The following is a 20,227-nucleotide window of genomic DNA, read 5'->3' on the forward strand; positions in this document are numbered from 1 at the left end:
ACTTCTTCTCATTTCAAACTGAAAGGTCAATGTCAGCTTTTTTTTATTTAGCACGTAGTAAGGCTGTGTCAAAGTGTTTTACAGGCCTGACTCATGCGTACATGCACAGAGCAATGGTATTCAATAAGGGATTTGAAAATATATACTGTTCAGCAAAAATCGCTTATAATTATATGATTAAAATTGTGTAAAACATGTTTTTATTTAATATGGAAAGTATTCAATTCATTTGAATAGCATGTTGCTTAGTTGGAGCCAAGCCAAGTGTGTTTAGGTAAGCACACTCAGTTCCTTATACCCAGCTCTGAGAACGGACAGTCTGGCATCTTGGACGACCAACTTATATAATGCAGTATTATTCTTTTCATTCCCCTGTTATACTCTACAATTGGTTGGACTATCTAATGAAATCCAAATCATGAAAATATCTGGAAATGTTTAGGTTCCTTCAGCACAACCCTGTAAGTAATTTTAACTAGAAGTCATCTTTTTGATTTTAGGTGTGTGTTTCTTCCTGACAACGGTGCATTCTTTGTGAACTACGTCATCACCTCCAGTCTGGTTGGAACATCTATGGAATTGCTTCGAATCCCAGCACTGACTGTGTACGCTCTGCGACTCTGCTTTGCCAAATCCCAGGCTGAGCGCATACATGTTAAAAGGGTTGGCTATTTTCTTCTATTTGTTTTATGTTTAATGCTTCATTTTCTGTTTAAGTGTTAAAGGTCTACATGGGTCAACCTTTTTCATATGTGCAGAGTCAAGCTTATGAGTTCCAGTTTGGCCTGGAATATGCCTGGACCATGTGCATCTTTGCTGTCAGTATGACCTACAGCATCACATGTCCTATCATTACACCCTTTGGTGAGTGACATGCAATTACCCACTTGTATCATGATCCAACCCTCTTTTTTCAGCCCTTTCCATTCCTCCAGGCTCTCTCTTAGTCAATGTGTATGTGCAGGCTCTCCTCACACAGACTGTGTGAATATGCTGCTGTAGTCCCAGACACCCAGACACAGCGAGCTGCAAGCCAGACGCCCACTCCACTCCTGTGTCAGCCTAGAGCTCACCAAGTTCTGTTTGCTTCAGCAGCCTGATCGCTAGTCCAAGCAACTTCATTTATTAAAGACAAAAATTAGCTTTTACATAAGCTTTACATACTGTCAGCAAAAGCCTTTAGTAAAGTGCAATGCTGTGATTTACAGACTATATTTGTTTTCCAGGAACTGGAGATTTTTGGCCCTTTTTACACTGCTCTTAGCTTTATAAATGCCTTTTTTAAAGTCGTAGGGAAGTCATATTTAAATGTAAATCATTTTGGCTTAAACATGTATATAAATGTACTCTTTATCAGACCATATTGTCACAAAATTTAGAAAATTTCTATTTAAAAAAGAAAATTTGCGAATGCAACGGTTAGAACAGCTGCTTCCCTATGACTTTAAGCTTACCTGAGGGATTCAGCCCACTTTGTGTTCCCGATCATCTCAGCATTTGGTTTAATACAGCCTTGAACACAGAGATTTGATTTATGCTGACATAGATGGGCTCCTAATCTAACTCAGGGAAATGCATTATATAGTTCTAGTAGTAACACATAGATTTTTTTTTTTATTATTCCAAAATGTTTTATTCCAAAAAAAGATCCAAAAGCACATTTAAAACAAAAGTAGAAGGAGACGATGCAGGGTTGTGTAAAAATGTATTAGGTCCTTTACACTGGTACCTTTGAGAAAAAACCCAGTGGAAGCAGCTGACTTCAGAACACATCCAGTCAAGTAAAAACATCAAATAAACATATTTTTATATGCCTAATTATTTATGTAACTCCAGAATGATAAAGGTAAATATCTTTGAATATTGCAGCAATTTTTATAAACACTGTTATTTAAATGAAGGAAAGCCTGCTTTCCTGCATCTGGCTGCACCACTTTAAAACCTCATCATTTGCAGTCAAAGCAGCATGCTGTTAAATAAAATAAAATTATACAATGGAATAGAATAGAAAATCCCTTTATCGTCCCACAATGGGAAAATTGTGGCATTTACAGCATCAAAAGGTTATAGAAGTGGTCACACAATGTGCACCTTAGAAAAGTGTATAAAAATAACAGGAAAATAAAACAAATAAAGTGTTGTACTGTACAGTGTTTTTACAATATGAATACTGTATCTGGAGAATAAATAATCAATAACAGCTGTGGACATTTTTTACAGTAATGGATATGTAAAAAAATAGCAGCAACCCCAGAGATGTGCAAAACAATGACAGCAGCTCGTTATTTAACTGACCTACACTCACCGGCCACTTTATTAGGTACCCCATGCTAGTAACGGGTTGGACCCCCTTTTGCCTTCAGAACTGCCTCAATTCTTCGTGGCATAGATTCAACAAGGTGCTGGAAGCATTCCTCAGGGAGTTTGGTCCATATTGACATGATGGCATCACACAGTTGCCGCAGATTTGTCGGCTGTACATCCATGATACGAATCTCCCGTTCCACCACATCCCAAAGATGCTCTATTGGATTGAGATCTGGTGACTGTGGAGGCCATTTGAGTACAGTGAACTCATTGTCATGTTCAAGAAACCAGTCTGAGATGATTCCAGCTTTATGACATGGCGCATTATCCTGCTGAAAGTCGCCATCAGAAGTTGGGTACATTGTGGTCATAAAGGGATGGACATGGTCAGCAACAATACTCAGGTAGGCTGAGGCGTTGCAACGATGCTCAATTGGTACCAAGGGGCCCAAAGAGTGCCAAGAAAATATTCCCCACACCATGACACCACCACCACCAGCCTGAACCGTTGATACAAGGCAGGATGGATCCATGCTTTCATGTTGTAGACGCCAAATTCTGACCCTACCATCCGAATGTCGCAGCAGAAATTGAGACTCATCAGACCAGGCAACGTTTTTCCAATCTTCTATTGTCCAATTTCGATGAGCTTGTGCAAATTGTAGCCTCAGTTTCCTGTTCTTAGCTGAAAGGAGTGGCACCCGGTGTGGTCTTCTGCTGCTGTAGCCCATCTGCCTCAAGGTTCGACGTACTGTGCGTTCAGAGATGCTCTTCTGCCCACCTTGGTTGTAACGGGTGGTTATTTGAGTCACTGTTGCCCTTCTATCAGCTCGAACCAGTCTGGCCATTCTCCTCTGACCTCTGGCATCAACAAGGCATTTCCGCCCACAGAACTGCCGCTCACTGGATGTTTTTTCTTTTTCGGACCATTCTCTGTAAACCCTAGAGATGGTTGTGCGTGAAAATCCCCGTAGATCAGCAGTTTCTGAAATACTCAGACCAGCCCTTCTGGCACCAACAATCATGCCACGTTCAAAGTCACTCAAATCACCTTTCTTCCCCATACTGATGCTCGGTTTGAACTGCAGGAGATTGTCTTGACCATGTCTACATGCCTAAATGCACTGAGTTGCTGCCATGTGATTGGCTGCGTAGAAATTAAGTGTTAACGAGCAGTTGGACAGGTGTACCTAATAAAGTGGCCGGTGAGTGTAGACAGAAACTGTGCAAAAATCAGCATCAATAAAAAAGCTTGCCTTAAACCTAAATAGTTTGAATAGTTTTGGGCTTAATATATTTTTTATTGTTTATGTTTTTACTAGGGCTGCTCAGTGGAGCAGTTGATAGGACTAATGGCTTTTTTCTTGTTTTGTTTGGAACAAAATGTACAGACGATGTTTAGGTTTAATGGGCATGTTTTTCCATTTCAGTGTCTCATATTTCTGTTTTTTGCAGGGATGTTTCTGAAAAGATCTGATTGTAGAAATCAATTCTTTTCTAATATTTTTTTAGCCATTCATTTTCTAGTTTGCAGCTTTCTTTTTAACTCAAGATGGGAGGATGAAATTCACTTTAACTGTTTGTTTTTTTGCAAGATGAGATTACCCAGTGTAATTTAATTTCACTTGTCCCTCCAGGTCTGCTCTACGTGATCTTAAAACACATGGTTGATCGATATAACATCTACTACGCATATGTTCCCACTAAACTCAACCAGAAAATCCACAGAGCGGCAACCTGCCAGGTCATCGTGGCTCCAATCCTCGGCATGTTCTGGCTGCTCTTCTTCTCTGTTCTCAGATTAGGTGCTTATTTCTCTTTTGTTTGAGGCAAAGCTGAACCTTCTCCATCAAATCAAGATACAAATACGCTATGCTTGTGTTTCTCTGCACTGTTGCAGGTCCAATGCATCCCATCACCTTGTTTACATTCGTTTCTCTCATCTGCTGTATTGCCTGCTCACTTTTCCGTATATGGCTTCGAAAGACACCCGACAAGTCAACAAGCTACCAGGTCTGCCTAATTATCTAAAATAACCGTTATGTATTTCAGAATTCAGAATTAGAAGTATTCATTTGATCCATTTACCCTTTTTTCAGATGTCTGATCAGCCAGCTGCAGAAACGTATCCCGATGCAGACAGGAGCACAGTGACATCAACCACTGCCTCAAATGTACAGTAATTATTTTGTTTTTCAAAAATGTTTTCCTCCATCATGTCATGTAGAGCTTTAAAGCTCTATGCTACTCATCTGTGAAAAGCCTAATAAGAAGTTACACAACATCCTGTCTTTTAAAATTATTATTAAAGAGATTGATGTTAATTCAGATTAGTCTAAATTAATCTGTCAATTATGTTCTTCGATTAATCGATTAATAATCAGAGAGAAAAGGTTGTTTTTTTAAAGATTTTTTTTCACAATCAAACCAGGTGAAAATGAAAACTTTTCTGCTTGACAAACAAGCTTTTTTATCCTAAATGCAAAATATGTATAGATATTTTTAACAATTTTTGTATAATTACTGTTCTAAGTGAGTTGCTCTGTCAGCTAAATGTTTTAGACTCTCTATAGCAAATCTATAGCAATATTTAACATGTTTTAGAGTCTCTATATCCCAGTTAATTGATTACTAAATTAGAGGACAATTGTTTAAATAATCAATCTGATTAATTGTTTTTGCAAAATAATTTAGATTATCAAGTTATTCTGTATTACATAAAATAATAATTATAATAATAATAATTCCCAAGTCTTTTTGCAGCTTTTTCCAGGTTTGCTTTGTATACATTATATCAATCCGGCCTCAAATACCTTTTGCTCTTAACACACTCTCTAAGATGTTTTGAAACAAGTTTTGATCTTCTGAATCTCTCAAATCATAATTTTTGCACGCATTCATAACCTCCTGTTTTTTGGTTTTTTTTTCCTTCAGCTGTTTGTTGCATCTGTGTTGTTGGAGCCAGAGCTGGCTTTAACACCCATGCCATCCCCGGCTCACCAAGGCTACGGTGCCATGGCCAGCTCCCAGAGTTCAGGTCACGGACCGGCGGCTGGAGCAGTGGCTGAGGAGGAACAATCCCAAACTTTTGAGACTGAGCTCAGAGACCCTGCAGACCCCTACTGTTCCAGCCCGCTCATGGACAGCCCCACAGGCTACCAGTGACAGCAGCGCCCACTTCATCTAATTTACATGTGTCCTGAAGTGGCGGAGCACAGATTTTTAAATGCTGCTATGCTGCATTTTGACCGCAGGCTCTAATTTGGCTGCATCAGACATTGAGACAAGATAGATCTTATGTGAGGACATAAAGAATCTAATGAAACAGCTGAATTATTTAAGACAGAGCATTCCAAAAGAAAGCAGCTACCTAAAACCTTGTCTGAACTTGCTTCATACACACATCAAGATCAAGCTAATATACAGTTAATAAAAAATGAAAATTATCTCCTATTGCTTCCTTTGCAAGTTAAAAAGGTTGAAAGTAAAAGGGGGGGAATGTAGCTTGAAGCCACTAGCAGACAGACACGCTCCATGCTGTGCAACTGGAACATTAGCGGAGTGGAAAGTTCCCATCACAGTGGGTGGTGAGAGCAGGCTTGCCCCTGTAGACTGACAGCGCGGCCCGGCCATGGGTGATATGTGCTTCCTCTGTGAGGCTGAGGGTGAGGGCAGCGACTTGTGAAGCCATCTGCCATGAGATTGCAGACAGACGGAGGGCAGTCAGGCTCTCAGATGGACTGTAGTATATGTACAGTCCTGCCATAGAGGCAGAAATGGTCTAAAGCTTATTGTAATTTATCTCAATATAAGGTTGCTATTTTTGCTACTGTATTTTTGGTGTTGTTCACGTGAAAGCTTTAAATTGGAGGGTGGTGGGTTCTCAACTTTCTCATCTTAATGAGAAAATTACATTGTTTACTCTGTTAACCTGTGTACCTGATCTAATTGTTTGGGTTTTTTATGCTTTCACTTCTTGCATATACTTTGGCGATCAAATTATTGATTTCCAATTAGCAGAAATAATGTAAAAAAGAAAATTGTATTTAAGTAATTTAATTCGAAAACTCTAAACTATGATGATTCATTGCACACAAAGTCAAATATTTCACTATGTCTCTGTCTATTTTGTTGATGAATGTTTGTTTCTAATTTCTGTCTAAAAGAGTTTTTCCTTCCATCCAACTTTTCTGTAATATATTTTTGTTGTTTACCCTCTTTTTGGAGACCATCAAAAACTAATGTAGGCATGAAATAACATTATAACATCAAAAAAAAAATGTTTTTTGTTGATCTTACATAGTACTTAAATTTGCTGAAAAACTGAATTTAAGGTTGTCATTAGCTGTGATCCATGATAGAAGAAAATAAAGGATTACAGCACATATAATTGTCTAATCAATTAATCTATTATTTTTCCCTTTTTTATTGAATTGTTTGAAGAATAAGGCTTTTCAATGATATTCTGATTTATTGAAATTTACTCAAAGCACATCAAATACACATCAAATACATTGGATAAGCTAAATTCAAATATAATGATGATTATAAATGTGAATGTGTTTGCTCTTTTTTTTAATCACATAGGCTTAATTCATCATGAGTTTTGTGTATTATGTGCAGCCTTGTCATATGAACAGACAATCACAAAAAACAGACCTAATAGTGTGTACAAAAGAGTCAATGTCCAGAAGAAGGCAAATTACAGCAGGCTAAATTAGCAATACACCGCACCTTTTGCATTTATTGGCATCCCAGGTAAAGACACTTTAAAAAGCCTTGCATTAAATTTGACAGAGGTAGCATGATCTTACAATGAAATATGTGTCTTAATGTAACCTTCATTTGAAGACATTAATTTAGACCTGAACAAAATCGTACATAAGGATTTTTTCTTTTTAAAATTAGTATCATGTATCACCCACAGAAATTCCATTGAAATGAAATGATGCATTTTCTATTCACCAACTTTTCAAGGTTTGAATTCAATGAGTTCTTGGATATTGATTCAGCATTTTATTTGGTGCAACCTTTTTAAGATTTTAAGATCACCTCACTACCGCAAAAGAGTTAATTCAAAGCATGTTTAAGAGGTATTTTAGGAACAAAACCCCTTTTCTGTCCCACCACAAACAAATGTGTGGAGTTTCAAAGCTGGTGGCACCATGATTGACTGGACATCCTGATAGGGAGCCATATTCCCTGTAAAAAAGAAAAGAAAAGAAAAAACGTTATCCTTTAGGAATACATAAATAAAAATTTGAAGTAAACATTTTTTCCAAAATCCCAAAGATCATGCTATTACAATACATAGTATTTAAATGCATTTTATGTTATTTGGGGTGGAAGTAAATGAGGAGGGTGCAAAATGTTTGTTGCTAACACATTGACTAATATGTTTATGGGTTGTTATGTTTTAGAGTTATTTTCCTGCATTTAAAAAAAACTAATCCTTATTTGCTGACATAATTCTTTCAGTTGTATAAATAAAGACAATAAAAGCACATGTAATAACAGCAAATTTGAATGAAAATCTCTGGCAGAATACAATCATGTGAAATGTGTGAATCCTACACTGTTCTACAAATTGTTTACAAATGCCATCTGCAAAGGTTTTTAGAAAAGAGAGAGACTTCATCTGCAGTGAAGCTCTTAGATCAACTTGTTTGTATAAAACCCCTGTTTCCTCAGTGCTCTTGTGCTACAATTGCTTTGTGTGATGTTTCAAATACAAGCCGTAAAATTACAACCCAAACATGCCTTTCTGTTTTCATTTGCACTGATTTTCCTGTCAAACATCTTTGTGCTAAATGGGTTGTTTAGTGTAGTATATGTTTGTTTTCATTGAGTTTTTCCAGGCTTTGTGAATCTGAATGTAAGCTGATTTCTTCTGCTGTGACTTCAAATCCTTTCATCTTTAAATGTTACAATACATGTATAATACTGAATGGATTTAAAAACAAATTAACAGCACAAAACTTTGATTTGCCATTCAGTGTTGCATTCTGTAGCAGGCAGTGATCTTCTACTAAGACTTTTATAATAGGTCCAGTTTACCTAAAAACATAACATTTATTGACCAATAGATGCTTAGCTTTTCCTCTTACGTGCTAATTGATTTATGTAAAAAGTTCCTCAAAAATCTTTAAAAGTTACAAATGTCAAAATGTCCTCTCCTAAGATATAGTAACCAAACAAACGAAATATTTCCATACTGTACTTCACTATTTAAAATATAATTATGGCATCTTCTTGATTCTAATCATCTTTCATAGTCTATAACTTTATTTATTTTTTTACCATACAGTTTAAAAAAATCTTAATCTAAAGAGTTGTTTAGATGCCTTACAGTGAAAATTTTTATCCTCTTTACACGTTTAAAATTTTTGTAATGTTTCAGTCACCAACTTCACCATATTTAGTGGGAATTATGCATTAGAGCAACAGTGTTGTATAAATAAAAAAGCTTAATCTTAAGAATGTATTTGTATCAGCCCCCAGGATTTTGTAGGACAAATGTTTGGTGCAATTAGGCCTGTAATCCTTTTCTTTAAAGTTTCTTTCACCTTTGTGTATCTGGGCACTACACATTCTTTGCAAGTCCTGCCAAAGATTCTCAGCTAGATTTAGGGCTGAAATAAATATTGTGGGCTAGAGCCAGTTCTACAAATGCACTGGCCCCTCTGATTAAAACCACCCATGCACACTACTGAAAATGAGTCCCTCTGCTCATTTACCTCTCTATAAAAAAAAAAATAAAGCTGACTTATGGGACCTTTACAAGTTTTAATAGTATATTCCATGAAATGATCAAGGCATTTCTCATTCTATTTCATTGAGACAAAATAACTTAAAGATGTGATGGTCTGTCTAGTTGTGGTTGTTCCTGTTCCTTGAGTTCACTTTCTGACAGTATGTCACCTCAGCCACACAGAAAAATGTACCCAGGCGATTTAGAAAAAGGCTGAAGCAAGCTCCGATAAGACACCCAATTAAAAACCTTCCGAATGTCTGACATGTCTGACATCAGTCAAAAAATAAAGATGATTATATAGTAATAATTGTAGTTTTAATTATTAATTATATAGTAATATATGAAACATTCCTGTCTGAAGCAGAGCCCTAGCAGATTGTTAAAGCTGAGGTCTCTACAAATCAGAACCACAGAAACATTATCATGAAATGGAGAAATAAAACCTTCAGTCCACTTTAAACACCTTTTAATGCAAATGGAAAACAGATAAACATCCTCAAGATCTAATAAGGCAAAACATAGAGATATAAATTAGAGATATAAACCAAATCAAAACTGACATAGAAATAATGTTTCTTTAGAAGAATAAGGGTAGACATTTCTTTTCACCTATCAGATCTTTCACAGCATCATTGTTGCATAGTTGCCATTGACCTCTGGTGGAATCAGACACACCAGGAAGTCTCCTAAGACTGTTTCTGATCAGAACCACAAACATTCGAGGTATCAGATTGCGGCTGAGTTTTGATGTAGCTTGTACCCCTGACATCACATCCTCAACCATGCCCCCACGGCATCTTTAAATCCCAAGAGAAAACCCCTTTTCTCTCTCTTCCCCTGGACATCGGTCTGATGCAAGGACAGATGCAACATGGACATTATGCTACACGTGGTGCAATCTCTGCCACTGTGATCCATTTTTGCTTGCAAAAAGGACTGCATCCCTCTTCAAAAGAGTTCTAAGCTGAAAATCCAGCATAGCCCTGATGGTATGCTGGTTCTGATACAGAAGAATTATTAAATCTTCACCTATCAATCCACTAACATGGCACCCAGTTTCCATCCTGGCTGAGCACTCTGTGTCCGGTGTGCCCTCCTGCGGTGATTGTGGTTCAGACCCAAAGACTGTTTGGTCACTGCCTGCCTTCCAACACTGTGAGATGCAGGAACATCCACTGTCTATATTGTGTTTATTTGTAATTCTTCATTATTGGATTAAGTAAGGGCTGCGCTGTGGGTAGCATTGCTGCGTTGCATCAAGAACATTCTGGGTTCGATTCCTGGCCTGGGGTCTTTCTGCAAGGAGTTTGCATGTTCTCCGTGTGCATGCAAGGGTTATCTCTGGGTACTCCGGCTTCCTCCCACAGTCCAAAAACATGACCGTTAGGTTGCTACAGGTTGCTACTTGCTTCTCTAAAATCTCCTTAGGATGAGTGTGTGTATGTGAGTGGTTTTCTGTCCTGTTTGTCTCTGGGTTGCCCTGCGATAGACTGGCGACCTGTCCATAGTGTACCCGGCTTCTCGTCCATTGACAGCTGGAAATAGGTACCAGCACCCCTTGCGACCCCAGCAGGGAAAAGCATGACAGAAAATCGATGGATGTATTAAGTGAAATCTGGTTTGGTTGAATTTTACAGATGCTGTATATCATCTAGGCTGCTCATCTGCTGGACATCCCCTAAGTGTATCAAAGCTGAGCTAATGAGCTGAACAATATCAAAGACTCTACCTTAAGAACTCTTTTCTTTTACTGATTTTTTCATGTATTCTGTGTTTGTTTTCAGCAGCTTGTAGTGTTTGCACAGTTTATTAAACATAAAAACAATGTGATCGAGATTTTTGGGTTTACTAAAGCATGGCCTATTGTGGCAGTCTGTGATTATTTATACAGCAGTGACCAGCTGTCTAAAAGGAGCAGAGCGTACTTCCTTTGACTAACAACTTGAATGTACAGAGACGAATATCTGCCGTGTGGTTAATGATTAATAACTCTACTTGAATCATAAACCGAGTTATTGACATTTACTGATGGTGAAGACATCTTGGATTTTAAAAGCTGCAAGCCACAATCTTGAGTTGTTAATTACACCAGGTGTGGAAAACGTCTTAGGAATATGGTAAACAATGCAAAGTGCTGTTTAAAGCTTTTATTAGTTCCTTCTTTACTTTGTCAAAATGTTCCCACATATTTGATTCATTTGGCAAAACTCTGTTCCATTTTGCCATCTGCTCTGTTGCATGACAACATAACACTTTATGTTAAGGCTGTAGTAAAATGATAACGTATTATTACCATAAAATAAAATCTATTCCGGCCTGGTTTATGAAGGACCTACTTATGGCTCGTAAGATGCTTAATAGCGGAATATAAAACCTGACAGTCGCGTCAGTTCAGAGAATGATGGAGCCAAATCTGTCTGGAGAAAACATTAAAGAGGACATCTTTAAAGTCTTCTCAGTTTTTTCCAAAAGACAGTTTCATGAACATTAGTTATCATCTCCACTGGAAAAACTGAATGAAATAGAAGAGATGAATATGATATACTTAGCTCTTTGCAGAGTACATACATTTGTAGATTCATTAAATTCTTAAATGCCATCTTAGGTGAACTGAACTCTCGAAAGTTTGTTGTTTTCAGATATGTCCATATATGTTCATATATGTCTATTTTACCATCATAAATAAAGAATATATTGAAATTTGGAAGCAAAGTAAGTATTTAAAATTAATCTGTCAGGCTATTGGATCAGGGAGTCTGCAATCTAAAATCAAAATTTGTTTAGCTTCATTACTCTATGACATGGCTCCATAAACTACTGTTACTTACCTTCACTTTGGTTTACATTGTATTTCATTTCTTGGAGGAATTAAAAAAAAGGACCAAGTTGACATTTTGAGAAAACATTGGTTTACTGCAAAGACGTGAATGACCAGCAGCTTATCATAGAATGACTGAAAACAAGCAGAAACAACCCAGCCCTGTGTGCAAGACACATGTTCAGACCACAAGGTTATATTTTGCAATCTCACCTCACTTTATTGACCTAATTGGTTCTGAAACTGTCATGAATGATATTGAAATTAACCAGGTACTTTACTCTAGGTTACCAGGTTTCTTTACTAGAATTTGTAAGTTACATTAAGAAAATCAGCTGTATGATTTTATGAAACTTTAAACCTATCACATATTTTCAAAGACCTTTTTGTAACCTAATATAGATTTACATGGAACTAACTAGGTCCTTTCTTGAACTTTAATTGACTTCTTCAGAATTTACAGGGTATTTAAAGCTTTTCCTGGACTTCCCTGGTAATTCCCATTGTATTTATTTAACAATGTTCTCAACTGAAGTTCAATAAAGTCCCAGAAGGTTCTCAAGTATTTATATTACGAGATATAATTCTGTATCTACCTTCTGAGTTTTACAAATGTATCCCATCTTATCAAACATTTTAAACTGGTATTGCAACACCAAGCCTTTTGGAGTCATTTTTTGTGGTTATTTGTTATGTGGATGTTTTTGTCATGTTAGAAAAGGAATAATAAAGATTGTTAAAGAGAGGAAGATTTGTCCCCTTGGAAGTAAAGGCTGTAGCACCCCGGGGGCTTCCTCACCGGTTCTTTTCCTGGGAGCAAGTTATTTACTACTCTTAACTCAAACTGGGTAAAAGCCATATAAAAAAGGACAATAAAAACAGGAGTAAAAAAGTAACAGAGTTTATTCCAGATCAGGTCGTTACAGGACAGAGAAAAATGCTTAGAGCTTGCACAGCTGTGGTCTCAAAAATCATGTCCGCGAGCATCCGGCAAAGTTTGAGCCCCGATGAAGGTCATCCCCTGCTTCTTATACCGTGAGTCTATGTGTTGCATCAGGTGGATGCTAAGCTGTCCGTATCAGAAACTGACACGCCATCCATGCCCTGACCCGTGTACAGCTTGCTTCTATGCCTCAGGGTTACAGATAGCCATCCTCTATCAGACCGGCTCTGAGATGTGCCCATATCCTGTGTACTCTTAAAGACACGAAGGCTGTCTTGATTAGATGACCTCCGTACCCACCGTGACATCCACAATGTGAAGGAAGGCCTTCTGCTCTGTCTAATTTGACTAACAAAATAACAATGCACATGATGTATAAATAATAAAACCTAACAAGATCATTGTCACTTGTTGATTGATTAAAGATTAAAGTATATGGTCTTCAACATTCAAAAACCTGACAGGGAAAGTCAGATGATTCTCATCAACCTTGACTTCTAAATCCAACATGGCTGCCTAGTATACAGAACATGTGATTGTAACAGCAGAAAATACTTTACATTATATCTTTATCATTTAATATGCTTTACAACCTATTTGAATGAGTATATTACTACAGAGGTTGAAAGTGAGCAGTTAATGACATTGTAAATAGCTTGTACAGCTAACAGTTGTTAGCTTAGTTGTTGACCACATTAATAGCAAATAATTTTGGTTGTATTAGTTTGGAACTGGTCCATGATTAGATTTGGTCCTATGTGGTTTCTTGATCACAGCTTTCATTTGAAATGGAAAGCTTACCAAAACGTACCTGTCAATTTCAGCTCCAACTGGTGCTATTTACATTTTAATTATGCATTTCTCAAGAATAGTCTTTATTACCAATGCAATTAATGATCTAAACCAGCATATTTTCTAAAACATGCTGAACCCAGCCAAGGTTCCAAAAGTTTGTATTTTACCACACTTTGATGAAATGTCAGATTTAAAAAAACAGGTTACCTAATTGTGTGAATACACTATTATCTTTGTGTTTTCTATAAAGTGTGTGTCTGCACGCAAACTACCCCTGGGACATTCCTCTGCACACTTTACTCTAAACACACAAGTCATTGAAGCCTAAAAACAATTCCGAGTTTGGACAGGAGAGTTAAAAGCCCCGGCTTGTATCAGCACCATACTGCATTGCTTTTGATGTATATTCGAACAGCTGTTGAAGGCTGAATGGTGTGCAGTAATTTCTCCGCAGTAAAAAGTGAGTTTGGAGGATGGATATCACCACATACATGCCTTTTATCATACACTCTGTTGATCCACTGCACTAGGTCGTGAAAAAAGAAAAAGAGACGTCTCTGACATTTCCCCTGTCACCCTTGGCAACCGCTGAGAGCATACCACTCAGTAAAAGGTGAATTCCTATGGGAAATGCTGCCCACCTCACTCCTGCCCAGATGCTCAGAATAGAAAATGCCTCTGCCTCCTGCTGCAGACATACTGTCACTCAATCCCATACAAGTCAGTTTCAGCATTTTAATCAGAAGACACACAACACTTTTTGGAGGAGTGTGTTTAAACCATGTTACTGTCCAAAAACACTTCAACCTCATACACACAAAATCTCCAAAAACATAAAAACTATATCTCTGTAAGAAACTAGGCCCATGGTAGCTTCTTTCATATAAGTTTTGTTTTATGAAGATATGATCTTACTATAGCTTACTCACAATTTGCTAGGTCAGAATTACTAATACATTTACTTTCTACCTGGTGCTATCAAAGTGATATTTAAGAGATAACTTATAATTGGGGCTTACGTGAATATAATATATGTCTGGCCATAGTTATGGGACAATTAGCCCTAAATATCAGGAAGAAGGTGACTTTTATACAATAATTCATAGATAAAATAATGAAAAGATTACCCTGTCATATTTTTAAAATACCTGGATCATAACCTTAGGATCTAAAGGATCTATGAAATCCTAGTCTATATTATAAGATCATATCCGGACAATTAAGTAATGACAGATTCCATACTCATATATCATCAATATAAGAGTGCAGTCTCACATACTTTACCTTCATTATCCTGATATTATACCATAATATATGAAATTCATAATTATGTGATTAATAAATAAGACAATAAGACAGTTAAGTCATAATTAAAAGATAATTATATTTCAATTCCAAAAAAAAATGTAGTAGCAAAGTCACAATTACATAATGAATTTAGAATTACAAAATATTTAAGTCATTTCCACAACCCAGGTCATCATTATGAGATGATCAAGTCTGAGGTGATGATAGTCTGTGCTTTTAAGTAGGTAGCTTTGATCATGACACCTTAACTGACAGGGTAAGGTTGTTGTTGGGAGGCAGATCAAGATTTTGAGCTACCTAAATTAAGGCTATAATAATGAAATAGTTAAATCATGCTTAATATACAACTTAATCACTTGAGTTGCCTCTGATTTGATAGATAGCTAAAACAGCTCGATCATAAATATCTAGATAGTAAGTTGTAATTTTTAGATTTTTATTCGTAAATATGATAATAATGTAGCTAAATTATTAAATAGAATTTGACAGATGAATGTTAGAGGTAAGCACCGTATTTTGTCAAAAATATTGCGTAGTATCTAGACTTAAAGAGTCATTTACTATCAGTTGTCCTAACTTTGACATCAATATGCCTCAGAAAAAGGAATGCCTTAAAAAATTAAGGGCTGCACAGTGACACAGTGTGTAGCACTGCTGACTTGCAGCAAGAAGGTTCCAGGTTCGATTCCCAGCCTGGGGTCTTTCTGCATGGGATTTGCATGTGTGAATGTGTGGGTTCTCTCAGGGTACTCCGGCTTCCTCCCACAGTCCATAAACATAACTGTTAGGTTAATTGGCTTCTCTAAACTCTCCTTAGGTGTGAGTGTATGTGTGAATGGTTGTTTGTCCTGTTTGTCTCTGTGTTGCCTTGGGAAACACTGGCGACCTGTCCAGGGTGTACCCTGCCTCTTGCCCATTAACAGCTGGAGATAGGCTCCAGCACCCATTGCAACCCCAACAGGGATAAGGGTGATGGAAAATGGATGGATGGGACGGATGCCTCAGAAAATAATGAGAATGTTTGAAAAGTTCTGTTCTGCAGCATTTTTTAATCTCATGTTATGTGTTCTTTTTTTTCTCCCACACCGTTTACATTTGATCACTGCTAAGCTTAATGGAATGGAAATTTTCATGTATTGTCTGAAAGCTGTACAAAACGAAATTTCGTTTTGTATTACTCTGTGTATACAGAATGACAATAAAAGTTGTCTGAATCCAAGTCACATGAACAGCCTGAGAAGGTACATTGAGTTTTGTTGACAAAGAACCACACAATTTAAATACACACAATAAAGCAGGTTGTATTTCACAATCTCAGTGGCCGATTAGGCTCTGTACAATCATTATAAACTGCTGTGTTTCCTGCCTTTCAGGCTTGTGTGGCATTACTAAATCACAATTATTAACTTAGAGCAAAGTCCCCATCGTTATCACAGTATGATTTAGTCTGAGTGATTGATTAATCATTACTTTGCATCCCTGTTCACACAAACACATATATAGGATCATTACAACAGTTGCCATGACAACATTCAATACCCCTTGAATCTAAAACCCATTGCGGGCTTTCTAAAAATAAACGGTGTTGTCTCTTTTCAGACTCTTCTCCAAACAACCTTGGTTCACAAAAAGGTAAGGCTAAAGAGCTGTGAGACAAGAATAATTGATCTGATGAGAATTGATGCACTTTACAAACATTTGTTTGTATTTGCAATCCATGGATCACGTACTGGTCAAGCATAAAACAAATCCACCTCTTTGTTTGTTATGCCATTTAAATTAAGGCAACAAGGATGGAGTAAGCACTCACTGGGGCAGAGAGAGATCCTGCAGGGAGACAGATTAAGGCCATGTCAAATGCCCCTCTAACAACAGAACAGACAGCACACTCAGAGATGTGAATTTTCTTTTAAGACAACCAGACAAACAATGTATGACAGAAATGATTCAGTATATGTTTAACTCACTATCTCTTTCGCCCTTTCTGTTTGACTATAGCATGACTTACTTTTAAATATACAAATAATCTCACATTCTGTATATATTCTTGACGTGGCTTTATGCAGCTGCATGACTAAGTGTGCTGATGTGTCGAAAGTCGCCCTCCTCTCTGCAGTCAAGGGTGAAGAACCAATTGGTGCTTTTGGTTGTTATGTAACTCTCCAATGGGCTCTCGGTGGAAACCAAATAAAGCATTGCACGACTGATGTAAAAAGCTAAATAGTTAGGTTTGGATTCAGAAGGAAACACGCTGACATCAATGCGCTGTGAAATACCCACAGATCACTTTATTTAAACACATAACAGGTTCTCCTGCAAACTGCAGGATGATATCCACTTTACAAAGAGTGCGTGCCTTTACCAAATCTGATAAATATAACAATGTGGTTTTTTGGTCCAAGGATAACTAAGTGAAGTCATCACAGTTCAATAGCAGCGGATTATGATGAGGTAGACAGTGAAACACCCTATATATGCACATGACTAAAAGTTACATAGATAAAACATTTAACATGTCTGTAAGGTTGGTTAAAAATGCTTTAAGTAAAAAAAAAGCCTACTAAGAAAAGTTTAGCCAAAAATACATTACCTTCACAGCCAGCTTATAAACCGTACAACTTTGGGCTGGAGAAAAAAAAGACTGAACTGGCAATCTATGATGTAGATTGTTCAACTGGAAACCCCTCATTTATATTTGCAATAATAATTCAACATTTTTGTCTTGTTTTTGCCATTTGGACTAAAAGAAACCACATTAAAGTTGTCTTTTTTCGGCGTAGGGATCATTAACTACAAAAAGAAAGATATCATATCTAAAGAATAAACAGTGCATGATATTCTGGAAAATAAAAATAACGCTCTCTCTCTCTAAAGACCATTATAATTCATAATATAAAAATAAACTTTTTAAATATAAAGTCAGACAAAAACAATAACAAACATGTCAGCAGCTTGGATTTACAGTTGAATGGTGGGATTGTTTAATACTTGGCCCACTGGAACAGTTGCTTGGCATTCTCATCATAAAGGTAAATAACTTGGTTATACATACAGTGTCAAAGCTGCTAGCAGAATATGCTCACATTTATCCTTCAAATTCATGTAAATCCAGTTTATCTGCATTAGTGTTTAGTAATAATACCAGAACATAACCGTCCCCATTAGTTAGGACTAGGCATGGGCCAGTTATGAGTATCAAGTTGTACATAGGCCAATATTTTTCTTTTCCTCAAAAGTTCATATGTACCGGTACAAAAAATTTTAGCTAACAAATTCAACAGCAGATTTCTCATTTAAATGTATTGTTTTTTGATGCATTGCCATGTTATTAATGCACGTAAGTTTTGGTGAGAATGGGTCTGATCAGGTTTTGATTGTTCTTTCAGTATAAAGGAGGTGCAGCCTTTGTGTGGAAGTGGAAGCCTGCCTGAGTCTAGGTGTCTCCTGTGGCTGTAAACTCTTTGCATTGATTATATGTGGATTACCCCGAAACCCTCTACATCCTGGACCTCCTTTAATAAAAGATCAACCTGTCATGTAGGTCTAGACATTTCATTTTATCATTCTTATTACCACTTCAGGACACGTCAAGCTGAAGCTAAGGCCCACGCAGCCTACCACTCAAGTTTACCATTACAGAAGCTATACTAGGTTTTCTTAATGAGATGCCAAAGACAGTGCCAGAGTTTTCTGTGGTTGCGTAAAACACACAAAAGTACTGCAGCGACAACCTACTGCAGTCTGTTGCTGTGCACTGTCATTCAGCTGGCCGAGAAAGGGCTTATACCAAATGATGTGGGTAAGAACAAAAACAAATTTGACCATTCTTTAAATATTTATTTAGGTGCTGGCCAGTTAATGGTGTCAGTTTTTACTGGTCAAACTGGTTTAAAAAAAACTCATATCTTATACTTTTCATTAGGTCTGGAATATTTGTATAGAGATGGCAGAAAAAATGGCACAGTGACTGTTGCTGTTTAACCTGACAACAGCCAGATGCATGTCTCGCTCCGCCGAGCTGGGCGGAGCGAGACATGCATCTGGCTGTTGTCAGGTTAGTTGCTGTTTGGAGCTAATTAATGTGTCATTAACCCTCTTGCACTTGTTCCTGTGCATTGTTAGTCAGCTGGCCAAAAAAAATTTTGACATAAAAACAGAGGGAACACAACCTATCATCATTTTGATAACACTTATGTTGACAAAGGGAGTCATGGTGGTTAAACAGCCTAAAGAAACAATTTAGTGATTAAATATAATATATAACACCACTTCATTATATGCTGATGAAGATTCTCAGTCATCCAGGTCATAGTCATTCCGTAAAAAAAGAATCACTTCATTATACAACTGTTAGATTTAAAGCCTAATGTAATTTTGTCCTCAATGTACCAACTACCAACCAGGTCCTTTAAAAAGATGGCGGCAAGAGGGCCTTGCACCTTTAAAGTGTAGAAGTTCATTGCAAAAGACGAGAAAACATGCAAAAATCTGGTTGGCAATTGAAATAAGTCTCTGACTGCTGTCACGCCAATCAAGGCTTCTAGTCAATTATAAAAGTAAGAAGATATAATCATTCCATTTACTATTAACTAGCCATTTTTTTATTCTAACCATTTTATTAATAATACCACTTTTATACTGTTGTGTGTAATAACTGTTTCTCAATCAGATACAAATAATGCGTCAAGAGCAGATTGATTTTCTTTGTTCTAAATAAACACATTTATAGTATTTTTTATGTTTTTATTTACAATTATGATAATTTAAAGGAAAAGTCCAGTCAGCAAGGAATAATCAATGGATAATTATCTATACCTAAAACTTATACTTTCGCTGTGATTTAATGGATTTAGCGTTAATCAGTAAAAAAATTAAAATAATAATTTTCGTTGAGATTTTCAAGTCGGGGAACGGCCATTTTTGCCCAAATATAGTAACACCTCACTCCTGACATCTTCCGGCAGTGACATCACAGTGCGGTAAGCCGAGTACATTCTCCCAGCTTTACAAAAAAAATCAATGGGAACCACTAGATACGCCTGCAATCAACAACAATGAATTAGGATTTCGAGAGGACTTCACTATTTAATATTCGTGTGAGCTATAGTTAAACTGACAATGCCCACATGCATGGCAGTTGGATGTAGTAATACATCAGGTAAAAGTGACAAAAAAAAAAGAGTTATTCCACCTTTCCAATTCATGATCCACCATGGGTTCGTCGTTGGATTGCCAACTTGAAAAGGGAGGATTTGCCATCGAACTTCTGGCAAGAGAAAAAACACATAATATCTAGCCAACA

The 20,227-nt window shown here is 37.0% G+C and overlaps 1 protein-coding gene across 1 annotated transcript in view; it reads left to right on the forward strand.

The window, feature by feature from the left end:
* tmem63c (transmembrane protein 63C) overlaps positions 1–8,077 on the forward strand; it is a 34,605-nt gene extending 26,528 nt beyond the window's left edge. Inside the window, exons 17-22 of the mRNA XM_015386822.1 lie at positions 501–663; positions 759–864; positions 3,945–4,112; positions 4,208–4,320; positions 4,407–4,481; positions 5,242–8,077. Coding sequence (XP_015242308.1) covers positions 501–663; positions 759–864; positions 3,945–4,112; positions 4,208–4,320; positions 4,407–4,481; positions 5,242–5,472 — 856 coding nt within the window. The 3' untranslated portion in view covers positions 5,473–8,077. The remainder of the gene's footprint in view (positions 1–500; positions 664–758; positions 865–3,944; positions 4,113–4,207; positions 4,321–4,406; positions 4,482–5,241) is intronic.
* The last annotated feature ends 12,150 nt before the right edge of the window (positions 8,078–20,227 follow it).

Source organism: Cyprinodon variegatus, unplaced genomic scaffold (assembly GCF_000732505.1).
Source record: "Cyprinodon variegatus isolate N-32 unplaced genomic scaffold, C_variegatus-1.0 Scaffold379, whole genome shotgun sequence".
In the NCBI taxonomy this organism is placed as follows: domain Eukaryota; kingdom Metazoa; phylum Chordata; class Actinopteri; order Cyprinodontiformes; family Cyprinodontidae; genus Cyprinodon; species Cyprinodon variegatus.